The following is a 14,542-nucleotide window of genomic DNA, read 5'->3' on the forward strand; positions in this document are numbered from 1 at the left end:
CTGCTCAGGGCCCATTCTCTGGCTCCAAAACCCCGCCCACATCATAGGGCTTTTGTAGAGTGTGCTCCGCTTCTGTCTCCAAAACACATATTGGTTTTTCTTGGTGTGTAACAAGTAGCCCCAAAGCTTAGTGGCTTAAAACAACAAACACTTGTTATCTCTCATCTTGGTGGGTCGGGAGTCACCGACTCCCGGTGGGTCGGGAATCGGGTGCCACTTGACTAGGGCCCCCCAGCTGTCACTCTGCCACGAGGCTGCAGTCACCACAGGCTCTTTGGAGGCTGGGAGCTCATGCCTAAGCTCTCGCTCATGGCCGCCAGGCCTCAGTTCCTGGTCACGGGGGCCTCTCCTCATGTCTCACAACACGGCAGCTGGCTGCCCGCAGCAGAACTGAGAGCATGGTGAAGGAAGCCAGTCTTTGGAACCGAATCTCAGAGGTGACAGCCCGTCACTTCTGTCACATTCTCTTTGCTCAAAGTGCGTCACTAGGTCCAACCCACCCTTGAGGGGACAAGGATATTCAATGTTGGGGGAGACACCAAGTAGTGGGGGATCACTGTGGGCCATCTCAGGGCCACCTGCATCAAGAACGAATGGGAACAAATTCTGAGGGTTAAGGGAAGACAGATGTGCTGGAAGACTGGCAATAAGAATGTAGATTTGGGAAACGGTGCTCACCGGCCCCAGACAAACATCTGGAGGCTGCATGTGTGCTGTGAAAAATTGGTAGAGGTGCTCAGGGTCGCCAGGGACAGGTGGTGGCAAGCTGGTCCCACTGTAGTGCAGCCAGCGCCACAGCAGGCCTGTAGGCGTCGGGCTCCCTGGATGTTCTCTGACCCATGCGTTTGTGTTCGACGTGAGAGAGATGCAGAGGACGGCTGTGCGTTTGGGATGGCCCACAGCTTGTGCGCCTGCCAGCACAGACGTACGGGTTAGTGGACCGCGTTAAACTGTACAGGAGTCTCCAGTCATGCCTCGGGGCCCCGGTCCTGGCACAGTCACCAGGTTCTCGGTGCCTGGGAGAACGTGGACGTTAGGCTGATCTGATGCGGAGTTGGTCAGGAAACCAGTCGGCCTGCCCTCCCTCTACACCCTGTGTCCCCCTGGTATGCACGGGGTGGGCATGTTGGGGCGCAGGTGAGCACCAGGACTGGTGGGCGCAGGAGCTCAGTGTGAGGCGTGTATCTTGTGCTGCGGATGCTGGGAGTGATCCCGCCGCACACACGCGGAGACGCTTGCCCGCACAGGCCCGTGCGTGACACTCGCGTGCGTGTGCCTGAGGCCGACCCCGTCTGCCCCACAGGTCATTGTGGGGAGCATCTTTGAAGTGGTCTGGGCCGCCATCAAGCCGGGAACCTCCTTCGGGATCAGCGTGCTGCGGGCACTCCGGTTGCTGCGGATCTTCAAAGTCACAAAGTATGTCACCTGTGTGCCCCTGGGTGGAGGTGGGGACGGAGAATGCAGGTCACGTGTGAGACTGGTCGACACAGCATGCTTGTTCCTAGGAATTCATGGTGCTGGCTTTGAACTCAGCCGCCTGGAACCTCTTTTTGTGCTTATAATAATGGTTTAAATACAAAAGATGGGTATAAAACACCTGCCCAGCATGGCTGTGTGTTGGCCCTGGGGGCCTGTCTGTCCTCAGGGTTGTTCCTGACTTGCCGGCAGGATTCCTAGTTAGCCTGCTCCTCACAGTTTCATACCGTCCCCTCTTTTGAAACCAGAGTCCCATCTTTCAACCTTCAAAGTGTTACTTTGCTTCCTAGTTAATAGAGGAAATAGAAGCCATCAGATGGAAGTTTTTTTTTTTTTTTTTTTTTTTTATCATCCTGGCCCCAAATCTGCCCACCTTCCCTGCAGCCCCCAGAGAGGGAGGGAGGCCTCAGCTGACTTTGACCTTGCGACCTGAACCCCTGGTTCCCACACGGCTCCCGTTCCCAGGCCTGCTTTCTCCACTGTGTGCCTGACTTTGCCCTGTTTAGGCTGTGGCAAGAGGACAGTGACAGGCCTGTGTGTTCAGTTCTATTCCACTTGGTTCTTTATGTAACCCTGGACGCGACTTGCTGCATTTTGTCTCTGAGGGGGTGGGGCCCATGCGGAGGTGTGATGTAGTTATTGAGTGCTGGGCCTCTGTGCCAGGGTTCTAGTGGTGGGAAGATGGGGAACACCTCACCCACAGCTGTCTTTCCAACAGCAAAGGCTGCCGTGCCCTCAGCTGGTCTTAACTGTGGCCACACAGCACAGCAGGGACCTCATCTACCCAGAGTTATTGGACTCCTGTGCCATCAGTATGTAGCCCACACATGCTCCAGCATGGATTTCCATGCAGTGTCTCCCGCAGCCTGGGCTCTAGGTCACCCCTCCAGTGGCCTCTCAGGACCCCACTGATCTCCCCAGGGTAGATGGGAGTTCTTTTGGTCTTTTCCAGTCTGTTTCAAATCCAAACCTAAGACCATTTGAGGACACGATGGTGTCACTGCAGGAGAGTTTTGGGCAAGAGCTTGGCCTAGCTGGGTCCACAAATGCCACTGGATGCCTCGTGCGGTCTGGTGTCAGTCCTCTGTTGCTGCCATGTGCATCGCTCTGGGAGGTGACCGCGAGGTCTGCCTTCACCTTGGCTGAGGGGCCTGGTGTCTTAGGGGCTCCACTTCCTTCTGGAAACCAGATAGCCCCTGTCCTGAGGTGGGCCGGCTTTTCCAGAGTTTTCCAGCCCATCTTCTGTGAACCTTTGAGTGTCTTAAAAGAGAATTCATGAAAGACAGGTGAGCCTCTGTGACATTGGCACCATTGAGGGCCCAGGGACGCACAGGTGTGCACAGGTGACTGATGTCTGTCCTGCCATCCCCACCTTTCCAGGGTGGTGGAACGGCATGTGCAGAGGCACAGAGGCATGTGGCATGTCTCCAGTGGCTGGAGGCCATGTGTCCTGGCCTCTCCTGGGGAGGAGCTCTCCAGATGCTGGCGTGGGGTTGGACTCCCAGTCACTCAGTGAGTGAGCTGTCAACAGCCAGGCCACCAGCAGACTTCAGTGGGGCCTGTGTGCTTGGGTCCAGTTGAATGAGAGGGACATGGTCTCTGACCTCCAGGAGCATATGAAGAGTGTGACGGAGGGGTGGGCATTGTGGGATGCCAGGAAATGGTCTCGCAGTGCTGCCCCTCTACCGCACGCTGTGTCCCAGACCCTTGGTGAGAGGGCATTGAGAGGGGCATTGGCACCGGGCTTACACCACCCATCACAGCGCTGAGGACCTGTTCGGTGCAGGCCAGGGGGCTGATTATGTTCTGGTGTGGCTCATTCTCGACTTGTGGTCTGAGCCCCCGCTCAGACACCTGGAGGCTGCCTGGGTGTTGAGGAGTGGAGAGAGGTCAGACACCGTTCTGCTGGGCAAAGTGACAAGGGCAGGTTTGAGAGACGAGAGTGAGTCCAGCACTGGACATGGGCTCTCCACCTTCCCCCTGGAGCCCCTGGTGGAGGAATCTGGAACTCTAGAGAAGAGCTCTCGCTGCCCATCCAGGTGTGGGGCCCTTGGGGTTTAGAAGGTCTTGGAAGCCACAGGTGTGACAGTGAGAGTCCAGAGCGTGGCATCAGCGTGAGGGTCGGGCCTCGGCGGACATGGCCAGGTGCAGACAGACCCCATGTGCCCCGACAGGTACTGGAGCTCCCTGCGGAACCTGGTGGTGTCGCTGCTCAACTCCATGAAGTCTATCATCAGCCTCCTTTTCCTGCTGTTCCTGTTCATCGTGGTCTTTGCCCTGCTGGGCATGCAGCTGTTTGGGGGACAGTAAGTGGGTCCTAGGGGGCGTATGAGGCTGGGGGCCCCCGCTGGGGAGGCAGAGCTGGGCGCTGACGTGTTGCCCAGGCCCCTCCACCTGTCTTCCACCTGGAGGTGTCCCCCAGGAAGACAGTGGCTCCGAGCACACGGCCCATTCACAGCCTGGGACAGCATGGCATGCCAGGGTGCCCCCGGATCCTGATGAGGCTGCCTCCTCCCAAGACTTCTTATTTTCCTCAGGTTCAACTTTCAAGATGAGACCCCGACAACCAACTTTGACACCTTCCCCGCGGCCATCCTTACCGTCTTCCAGGTAAGGCTTCTGGTTCCCTCAGCTCTCCAGGTGCTGGGAAGGCAGCCTTCCCTGTCAGCCCCTTGCTGGTGCCTCAGCACAACCTGAACAGCCAACATTTCAGATAGAACTTTCCAGAAAACAGAAGAGAACAAGCAGGAGATGAGCATAGGGAGGTCTCCAGTGTGTAGGCCTCCAGTCCCTGGGTCCCTGCCACCAGATCTAGGAACTAGTTCTGGAGGGAAGCTGGGTGCTGTGATGCTGTCCCAACAAGCATGTGTAGGTCCCTGGGGGACCCAACTGTCTAGTGGCCATTGGACTTCAAGCCGCCAACTTATGTCTCAGCACCAGGACCTGGAGTCAGGGCTGTCTTTGACCCTTTGAGAATAAAACAGCAAAGCACTACCTAAGCTTCTCCCTCCTGTATGTCAGGTCTGGTGACCCTTCAGTTCTTTTTAGTGTCTGGACAACTTGGTCACCATGACTCCTGGAGAAGCTCAGGCTCTTGGCCCATGTCCTCTGTGATGCAAACCTTGCATCAACTCAGGTGATCTCTGCCCTCTCAGAGGGTTCCCTTTTGAAGGGTTTAGCATTTTGTCCCCTTGCAGGGCTTTGGCAGCCCTGATGCCCCTGTGGCTGTCCTCACCTGTAGGAGGATGCCAAATGTCTCTGTCGTATGTATGAACCTCCTTGGACACCATGCCTGTGACTGAGCAGGGTGGGGTGGGTTATTGTTTTGCCCATGATGACTCTTAGGGAAGCCCAAAAGGCCATGTGTGCTCAGGCCAGGGGTTCAGCTTGGACCCTTGGTCTCTGGGGCTACCCTTGGTCTCTAGATTATGGCCTCTAGCAGCGGGTGGTCATGACCTTTCCTGCACAGTGTGATCTGCTCAGTGATAGGAAGGAGTGCCTTCCTCCTGTGCGTCACTAGGGCTGCCCAGTGGGATCTTGAAAGGCAGGCAAGGCGAATTGGCAGGAGTGTGTTCCAGACACAGTAGCAGGAAGTGGAGGCCGGGGGCAGCGAAGGCACAAGGTTTGTGGCAGAAGGACTGGGGCTGGCAGAGGCCAGGTTGGGTGGGCCTTCCTTGCCAGGCCCAGAGGCTTTGCCTAGCAGGAGGTGGCACAGGGGCTCCCAAAGCAGGGAGGTGATGTGATTGACAGGGCTCTGCTTTGTTTGGTTTATTGCAACAGAACAGAAAGGAGCCGAATGAGGCTCGTGGTGCTGGTGTGGGATAGAGGGGAAGAGGAGGTCAAAGCTAGGGGAAAAGATGGCTCTGGTTTAGACCTTAGACCCCCTCTCGTCTGAACACAGCAATAAGCTAATAGATACATCTAGAAATTAAAAGGACCCAGCCACGCAGAAAACAAACTGTGGGCTGGAAGTGGAACAGTGATGAGAGACGAAGAGACCCGGGCGCCCGGAATGTGGTCTGTGCGAGGCAGGCGGGCTCGGTGTCAGAAGCATCCATGTGGCACTTGGTGTGGCCACATGAATGGGGCCTGAATGGGGCTGGAGGGCAGAGGGAGAGCACATGGCCTCGTGGTGAACCTGTAGGCTGAACCCTGGTGATGCTGACCCTACAGAAGAGGGCTGACAACGTCTGCAGTTGGAAGGTGAGCTCACTGCTAACAAGACAGGAATAGCAGAAGAAATGCAGGCGACTTTGTGCCCAATGTGCTTGAGCCCTATAGAGTGTTAGAGGAAGAGCTCGTAACACATAACACAAAATTAAAACAAAAAGTACCTAAGAACCAAGAACAGGTTAATACAAAAAAGAACTAAGCTGAAATCCTAGGAATGCAACAGATAGCTATTTAAATAAATTAAAAAAAAAAACAACCCAAAAGGTAAACTATACACTGGATATGACCCAAGAAAGGACGGGTGAGCCGGAAGATGTGGAGGAACTGAGCCAGCTGCACCATGTTGGGTGAGAGAGCCGACAGCAGTGTGGTTCCAGCCGAGTCCTAGAGCGTGTGTGTTCAGAGAGCTGAGCAGGGTGAGCGGAAGTCATGGCAAGCTTAGACGTGTTGTGTTAAAGAGGAAATCTTAAAAACAACTCTAGAAAGAGATTCCCTACAGAAGAAGGACAGCCTGATGGCAGAAGGTTGGGGGAGTAACTTTGAAATACTGAGGAACAGCACCTGTCAGCCTGGAATGCCAACCCGGAGAGCCGAGGTTCAAGTGTGAGCTAGCACTGGAATGTTCAGATGCTAATACGGAGAGTCACTAACCCCCCGATTGCCGAAGGCACTGCAGACATGTATATATTTAGTAAAGCCAGTGACTTGGAAGAAAAAAAGAACATTATACTCACTGAGAAGAATTTAAAAATCTGAACTGTTTCAGAAGTTGAATAATTAAAAGCCTACCCCCCCTAAGCCACCATGTTCTAATTTTATGAGTGAATTCTACTAAATATTTAAGGAAGACATTATTCCGGTTTTATACACATGACTCCAGAGAAGATAAAAAGGAAGGCACCGAGCTCATCTTATGAGACTAGAATAACCTTGATATAAAAAACCATGACCGAATTAATGTGAATTTGCTTTATGATGAGTTACAGGCAGAGACTACAGGCAGGGGGAGTTGTCACACAAAGGAAACTTTTATCTGCGGTAAGTAAGGAGATCATGGGGAATAACTTCCAAAGCCATGACCCCCCATGTGGGTGAGTGTGTTCCTTTGGTATGAATATTCAGGAAGGGGAGCTTTTGTCAACATATACAGAGGTGGGTATATGGTCACTCATGCACGCTCAGGAAGCATGCCTGTACACGCATCATCTGCTATGCTAGTGAGAGTTGGGCTCCACCTCGGAAGGAGATTTTCACATTAGAAAGAGGTAAAGGGATTAAGGCAACCGCCTGCTCAGGTGGGAGTTCGTGACTGAGCTCAAGCTGGTCCAGGCTGGCTGAGCTCTTCCCGTTATTTGCCTCTGAAAAGTTAAGGCTAACGTTCACGTGAAGAAGAAGGGCGGCCAGCGGGGGTCTTGCTGGTGACACAGCTAGATAAGGATAATACTAAAATAAAAATATAGGTTGTGGTCACAAACCCAGAGAGAGAAGGGAAACAATGACTAATCAAATCTAGATTTGCTTACAAATTATCATTATGATCAACTTGAGTGAATCCAGAAATACAAGATGACTCAACATTAGAAAGTCTATTAATGGAATTCATCCTCTTCGCCGATTAAAGGAGTAAAAAACCCTGTGTGATCAGAAAAACACCTGAACCCAACAAGAACATGGCACAGAGTGAGAGAACAGAGAAGCAAGATTGGGAGATTGGTTCACTGTTGAGACTGTGTGGATTCATCATATTCTATGTGTGTCTGAAATACACTTTTTCTAAAAAAATGGAATCACATGATAAAACCCAACGTTCCTTTCAAGTAAAAACTCTTAGCAGATTATGCTGGTACCAGTGGTCGTAGTGCAGTAGAACAAGAAAATGTGAAACAATTTCTCTGGATTGGCAAGGAAGAAAGAATGTTCACAGCTGGAATATTTATATACACAGAAAACTTGAGTGTTGTAATTGCTGACAGTATGGGACAATTTGGTTATCCATAGAGCAAAACACGCAATTGGATTCCTACTTTGCACCAGATTTGAAATCAGTTTGGATAGATTAAGACCTAAATGTGAAAAGCAAATTTGAAACTTTAGCAGTACATAGAGGAGTGTAATGGTACTAACTCAAGGCAGGGGAAATCCTAAGATCGAAGAAGCACAGATCATAAAGGAAGAGATTGACAAATTTGACTATTAAAATAGAAATTTCTGTGCATCAAAAGATACTGTACAAATGTTTTTTAAAAGTCATAAACTTGGGGCATCTGTGTGGCTCAGTTAGTTAAGCATCCACCTTTGGCTCGGGTCATGATCTCGCGGTTCGTAGGTTCGAGTCCTGCATTGGGCTCTGTGCTGACAGCTCAGACCCTGGAGCCTGCTTCCGATTCTGTGTCTCCCAGTCTCTCTCTCTGCCCCTCCCCTGCTCTCTCTCTCATACACACACACACACACACACACACACACTCTCTCTCTCTCTCTCTGTCTTTGAAAAATAAATAAACATTGAAAAAAATGTTCTTAATGTCATAAACTTGGAGAAGACATTTTCACAGTATTAGCAAATAGCCATCGAAGGGTTAGTGTCCAGAATATATCAAGAACTTCCACAAATCAAAAAGAAAAGACAAATAATGTAGTGGGAAAAGCAGAGTGTAACCAAGCATCTCACAGGAGAGGATGTTGGGCTGATGAATGAGCCTGTAAGGACTATTACCAGCGTTCCTAGTAGTCAGGGAGATGCAAATTCAACCCATCTTGAGATAGCCTGCCTGTCTGTCAGTTTAGCAGAAATTAAACCCAATAATACCAGGTTTAGAGAAGATGTGGAGACATGCGGGTGACTTTATGCTGTTGCTGGGCTGATGGAACCACTTTGGAAAGTGATTTCATAAAATCTAATAACTAGAACTTACGTATGAGTAGTTCCTGTTGTGGGTCTGTGCTCTGGAAAGTCTCCCGCCCAATTGCACAAGGAGACACTTGTGAGACGTTGTAGCAACATTATTTATAATAGCAAACAACTGGGAGTCGCCACAAAGTTCATCAACAGGAGAATCGATGAGAAAAGTGTGCTGTGTTATCTGTACAGCAGGAAAATGCATGACCTAGAATTAAATGTATTAACGTGGATGAATCTCGCAAGTATAATATTAAGCAAAAAAGAATAAGATTCAGAATAATACACAACATATGATACTATTTAAATAAGGATGAAAACATGCAAAACAATATTGCTTATGGCATATATGCATGAAAGTATAAAAGCTTGTGTGGGAATGATAAATACCAGATTCAGGGTGTGCCGTGTCGCTGGGGGCTGGGCTGGGGGAATGGGAGGGGGGAGGGGGTTCCACTCAAGGAGTGCCACCGCCCTTTGAATGCTTCAGTTTTCAAGCCGGGGAGTGGGTACACGGAGGGTTGTTAAAATTTATTCATCATACCTTTCTGAACGTTTGAAATAGTACATAAGTAAAAAATAAAAGGACACAAAAAGATGAACTAAGTAGACATTAACCAAAAGAAAGCTGGTGTAATCTTAACATCAGCCAGAATAGAAGTTAAGGGAAAAAAAGCCTTAGTAAAAATAAAGAAGTATATTACATAACGACGAAAAGAAGACAGCAATCCTGAATCTGCATGACCTACCAACACGGCCTAAAAATACACTGAGCAGAAACTGACAGAAGTACGTGGAAGTCCACATCTTATAAGAGGTTTATAATACATTTCTTTCAAACCATAGGATGAGGCTGACAGAAGATTAGAAACGATGCAGAAGAGCTCGTGAAAAACACGTCGGTTGACATCTATAGAACCCTGCACCCAGCTGCTAGATAACAAACCAAACAGTCATTATAGAGCATTTACAGAAATTGACCACGTGTTAGGTCACCCAGGAAATTCCTACAGACACTGAAGAATTGTTATCCGATGGGGCACATTCTAGATATAATTTAAATAAATAGAAATCATTAGTAGAAAGTTATTTGAAATCTTCCCCACATTTGAAAGCTGACGGACCAAGTTAAAGAAAACATCAACAATGGACGTTATGAAATACTTAGATGAACAATAATATCTAAGCTTACGGGATGAAGCTGAAGCAATACTTAGAGGAAAATATATAATGTGAAATGCAATTATCAAAATAAAAGAGGGGCGCCTGGGTGGGTCAGTTGGTTAAGCATCTGACTTCGGCTCAGGCCATGATCTCACGGTTCGTGGGTTCGAGCCCTGCATCGGGCTCTGTGCTGACAGGTCGGAGCCTGGACCCTGCTTCGGAATCTGCGCCTCCCCCTTTGTCTGTTCCTCCCCCGCTCACACTCGCCCTGTCTCTCTCTCTCAAAAATAAGCATTAAAAAAACCTTTTTTATAACAAATAAAAGAAAGAATGAAAATAAACTAGTTAAATACTCATCTTAAAAACCCAGAAAAGAGTCTCCAGTGATGGAGTCTAGAGGAGATGCACAGAAATGGCACCTTACAAGGGGAAAGAAAAGAAGGAAGATCAGGTCATCAGCCTTGGACCTTAGGTAGCTGAAGGAGAAAATGTGTTTGGTGTGTGCCACATCTTTGCTTCCCTCGATGACACTTTAGTCCGCGCCACCGGTCTTTCTGGCAAGGAAACCATCTGCCGTGTGACTGGCGGGATGAGGGTGAAGGCAGACCAAGATGAGTCCTCTCCCTCCGCTGCCGCTGCCGTGTTGGCTGCCCAGGATGTAGCCCAGAGGTGTAAGGAGCTGGGCGTCACTGCTGTCCACATCAAACTCTGGGCTGCAGGAGGAAATCAAACCAAGACGCTTGGACATGGGGCTCAGTCAGCCCTCAGAGCCCTTGCCCCTCAGGAATGAAGATTGGGCGGATTGAGGATGTCCCCCCCATCCCCTCCTATAGCAGGTCACTGTGATTGCCGTTTGTGAACAGGATTCCTCAAATTACTGTTTTCTGTTAATAAATTGTCTTTCTGCAAGCTAAAAAAAAAAATCCTAGAAAAGAGAACAGAGTAAAACCAAAAAAAGATTGAAAGCAGGAAAAAATGGTTAATAAGCAGACGTTAGTGACACAAAACTAAAACATCAAGAAAACAAAATCATAAAAAGCTTGTTCTCAAGAAGACTAATAAAGTAGATGACACTGTAGCAAGACTGATCAAGGAAAAGAAGCACAAATAAAAAGTATAGCCCATAAAGGAGGTGTAACTACAGGAAAGGGAGACATTTTTTTTTTTAATTCCAAAGAATATTAGGCAAGACATTTGAAAACTAAGATGAAACATGCAGTTTTATAGGAAAATATCAAAGATTTAAATTGGCTTAAGAAGAAATTAAAAACCTGGATAATTTTATAACCATTAAAGAAAAGGGGTCTGTAGAGCTCTTTTCCTGCCCTGAGCCTGGCAGGTCATAAGGTGAGTCCTGCCAAGTGCATGCAATTCATTTGTGTTGCTTCACACAAGACCAATATACAAAAATAGAGCTTTCCTATATGATCTGATCATTCAACTAGAAAACTTAATTAAAATGAAGGATTTCATTCACAGAGGCAACAAAAGCTGTAAGGCACCCAGAAATCTACAAACAGAATGCAAGACTTTTATGGGTGAAATTTTAACTTGTTATTAAAGGACCTACAGATCTGGTATTCAGGAAGTATATTTATAATGAGGAGGCCTTAACATGGTAAAGGTATTTGTTCTCCTAGTTCAAGCTATGAATTCAATGTAGTCCTGATGCAAATTCCAACAGGACTGTTTTTGGAATTCAGCATATTGATAATGTGGAAGAGTCGATGTCCAAGAATGGCCAAGACAATTCAGGAAGGAGGGATTTGCCTCACCACACGTCAAGAGTTTTTACGAAGCGACAGTGGGGAGCATCATGAGGTACATAGGCAAAATACCAGAAGACCAGACCAGAGAACCCGGAAACATGCCCAGGTAGGAAGCTGGTCTTAGGAGAAGGATGGCGATATACCTCAAAGGGGACAGGATATTTTAAAAAGCGGGTCTGTGAAAAGTGGCTTTCCACTGGGGAAAAATGTAGATCTTCATCCCCATGCATCCACAGAGCAGTTACCACAAACTCCAGTTGGATTAGAACCCTAACTGAAAAATCAAACTTTAAAATGACTTGAAGAAAATGTAGGAGACTCTCTTTATGGCCTTCGGATGGAGAGGAATTTCTTAAATGAGGTTCAGAAAGCAGAAAGCACGAAGGAAACGGTGCCACATTTGGCTGCATTGCCCTCTGTCATAAGACAGAAAGGAACTGAGAACATTTCCAGTAGCTCCTGCAGACAGAGGGCTAGTATGTGCAAGGACACGCATGCAAGTGTCACAGTCCGTGTGGGGAAGACGGGGTGTCCGAAACCTGAGACCGCTGAGGAGGCCCCAGAAGATGACGCCTGATCAGCCCGCCCTCTCACCCCTCAGATGGGAACTGTGTCCACTACAGATGTAATTTAGAGTAAGCGATCTGGAAACCTCGTAAAGTCAGAGGCTGGCATGACCGGCTGCCTGGTGGTCCTAGTTTGCAGCGTTTACAGTGAAACTCTGTAGCAAAACACTGGAAACAGCTAAGGTGTGGTCAGGAGGCATGTGGGTGGATGCCTGAAGGGTCACAGTAGGGGACATGAATAAGTGGACATGTGTGTATCACATGGATAAACTTCAAAGATATGATCTTGGATGGGGACAGCAAGTTGAAGAATGATGTGTGTAGTATGATACCTTCCTGTGTGTGTTTAAAACACACATGGCACATTTTATTTATAGATACATGCATGTCACGTGGGTAGAACTCTACTGACACGGTTCCTCACCAGTTTGTGAGTGGGGTCGTCTGTCAGGAGTGATTGTGGGCAGTGATGCCAGTGGGACAGATTGAGCAGTGTCTATTTTTTTTTTTTAAATTAATGTTTATTTTTGACAGAGAGAGGGACAGAGTGTGAGCAGGGGAGGGGCAGAGAGAGGGGGAGACACAGAATCCAAAGCAGGCTCCAGGCTCTGAGCTGTCAGCACAGAACCCGACGCGGGGCTCCCACTCACAACCTGTGAGATCATGACCTGAGCTGGAGTCAGACACTCAACCGACTGAGACCCCCAGGTGCCCCCAGCAGTGTCCATTTTTATTGGTGGACACATGAATGTCTGTTACTTGATGCTTTTGTACTTTTCCAAAAATATAGTAGCTAAGAGACACATGTTTCTTGATGGGGCAACAATTGCATTTAGCTACCCTCACCGCTGGACGCACTGTCACATCATCTATAAAATCATGGCCTCCATGGCTCTGGGAGTGGGGAGTTCTGCCTCTTCGGCCCTGCCTCAGTTCTCCAGCTTATGCTGTAGTTCTCTTCCTTGCCTTCGCTCGCCTTTTCCTTCTGCTTGGCACCCCCTTTCTGTTTTTGGAAATGCTAGAGCATATTCATCTTTTGAGGCCTGACCTAGCTCAGCAGCCATGTCTTTCTGGAAGTTTTTCTGGAGGACCGTGGGCCACCTTGACCTACAGAAACACCATCATCCAGAAACCTGTGCGTGTGTACACAGCCATGTCTTGACTCTGAGTGTGCGCACACACGTGCATATGGGTGGAGGTGGCCGTGTAGGCATGACTTGTGGTACTATCCCTCCACAGATCCTAACAGGAGAGGACTGGAATGCAGTGATGTATCACGGGATCGAATCGCAAGGTGGAGTCAGCAAAGGCATGTTCTCCTCTTTTTATTTCATTGTCCTGACGCTGTTTGGAAATTGTATCCTTCTTGCAGTGCATTAGTGCTTGGTCTGGGCCCAGGAAACCTGGGGGGGGGGGGTGCAGGGTGTGTTGGCCATGAAAAGGAGAGGTGCCTTCTCGTTGAGTGTGAATGATGGAGCTTCTCCTTCTGGGGAGCTGGCTTAAGTCTAGACAGTGAATACTCTTGAGGCAGTCTGAGCTTGGGGGACCTGGAGGCTGTGGGCCAAGGTTGATGGAAGCATGAACTGTGCGTATGGTGTCCAGAGGGCGTTGGTATGGTCAGTGGCAGGCTCGGGAGGGTTGCTGTGGGAAGACGTGGGCTTTGAACACAGGGCAGTAGTTTTTTTTTTTCTCCCCGCTTTAATTCTGTAATTAAGTTTTGGTACTTGGCTTTTAAAAAACTTTCCCCTGCTGAAAATCTGGTACCTGCAGAGAAATGTAAGGCAAGTTTTCCTGTAGCGGGTGCCAATCAAGCATGTGTTTTAGGACCTTGTGTGTGTGTGTGTGGGGGGGGGGGGTGGTGGTGGGTCTGTGGGGTCAAGGAGAGCCCAGCGCATGTGACAGCTCTGCCTCAGGCAGGTCACCTGGGAGAAGGAGGCTGCTGGGCTCATGATGCAGGCAGGGGGCAGGGCCAGGAGAGGCGAGGTGCGAATGTGGCCCCACTGCTGGGGCAATAAATTCAGGCTGAGCAGGGGCACTCAGGTTCTCCAAGTCTTCTGTATATCAGAAACCCCAAGGACAGTTAAAGCTCAGGTTCCAGCCCACAAATGTGCATTTTAACACACTCCCCTGGGGGTGCTGGTGTCGGTACTGCGGCCTGGGGACCCCACTTGGAGATCTGCTGTATTAAATATCCTGCAGAGCCTGGAAAAAGATCTGAGCTGGCAACAAACACCTGTGTGTTGTCTCCTCCCAGACTGACCTGCTGGCTCTGCCTTGTCTCCTCACACGCACACCTGGGCACTTGACCCCATTTGTCCCTCCTTGCCCCTGGCGTGCTGGCCGTCATGCCAGCCTGTGACCTATGACACTCCAGACCTTATTTCTCTCTGCCTCCATCGGACTGTCTCTTCTGCTGCACACCCAGCAGGATTGTACCACCTGTCAGCCCTGTGTCGTTCACGGCTCAGGTCCTGGACCCCAGGGTGGGGAGCCCCGCC

At 49.3% G+C, this 14,542-nt stretch overlaps 1 protein-coding gene across 1 annotated transcript in view; it reads left to right on the forward strand.

Annotated features, from left to right (window-relative positions):
* Window positions 1–14,542, forward strand: part of CACNA1B (calcium voltage-gated channel subunit alpha1 B) — a 188,089-nt gene that overhangs the window by 71,264 nt on the left and 102,283 nt on the right. Inside the window, exons 13-16 of the mRNA XM_042963523.1 lie at window positions 1,304–1,416; window positions 3,651–3,782; window positions 4,014–4,086; window positions 13,284–13,401. Coding sequence (XP_042819457.1) covers window positions 1,304–1,416; window positions 3,651–3,782; window positions 4,014–4,086; window positions 13,284–13,401 — 436 coding nt within the window. The remainder of the gene's footprint in view (window positions 1–1,303; window positions 1,417–3,650; window positions 3,783–4,013; window positions 4,087–13,283; window positions 13,402–14,542) is intronic.

The sequence above is a fragment of the Panthera tigris genome, chromosome D4 (genome assembly GCF_018350195.1).
Source record: "Panthera tigris isolate Pti1 chromosome D4, P.tigris_Pti1_mat1.1, whole genome shotgun sequence".
NCBI lineage: Eukaryota > Metazoa > Chordata > Mammalia > Carnivora > Felidae > Panthera > Panthera tigris.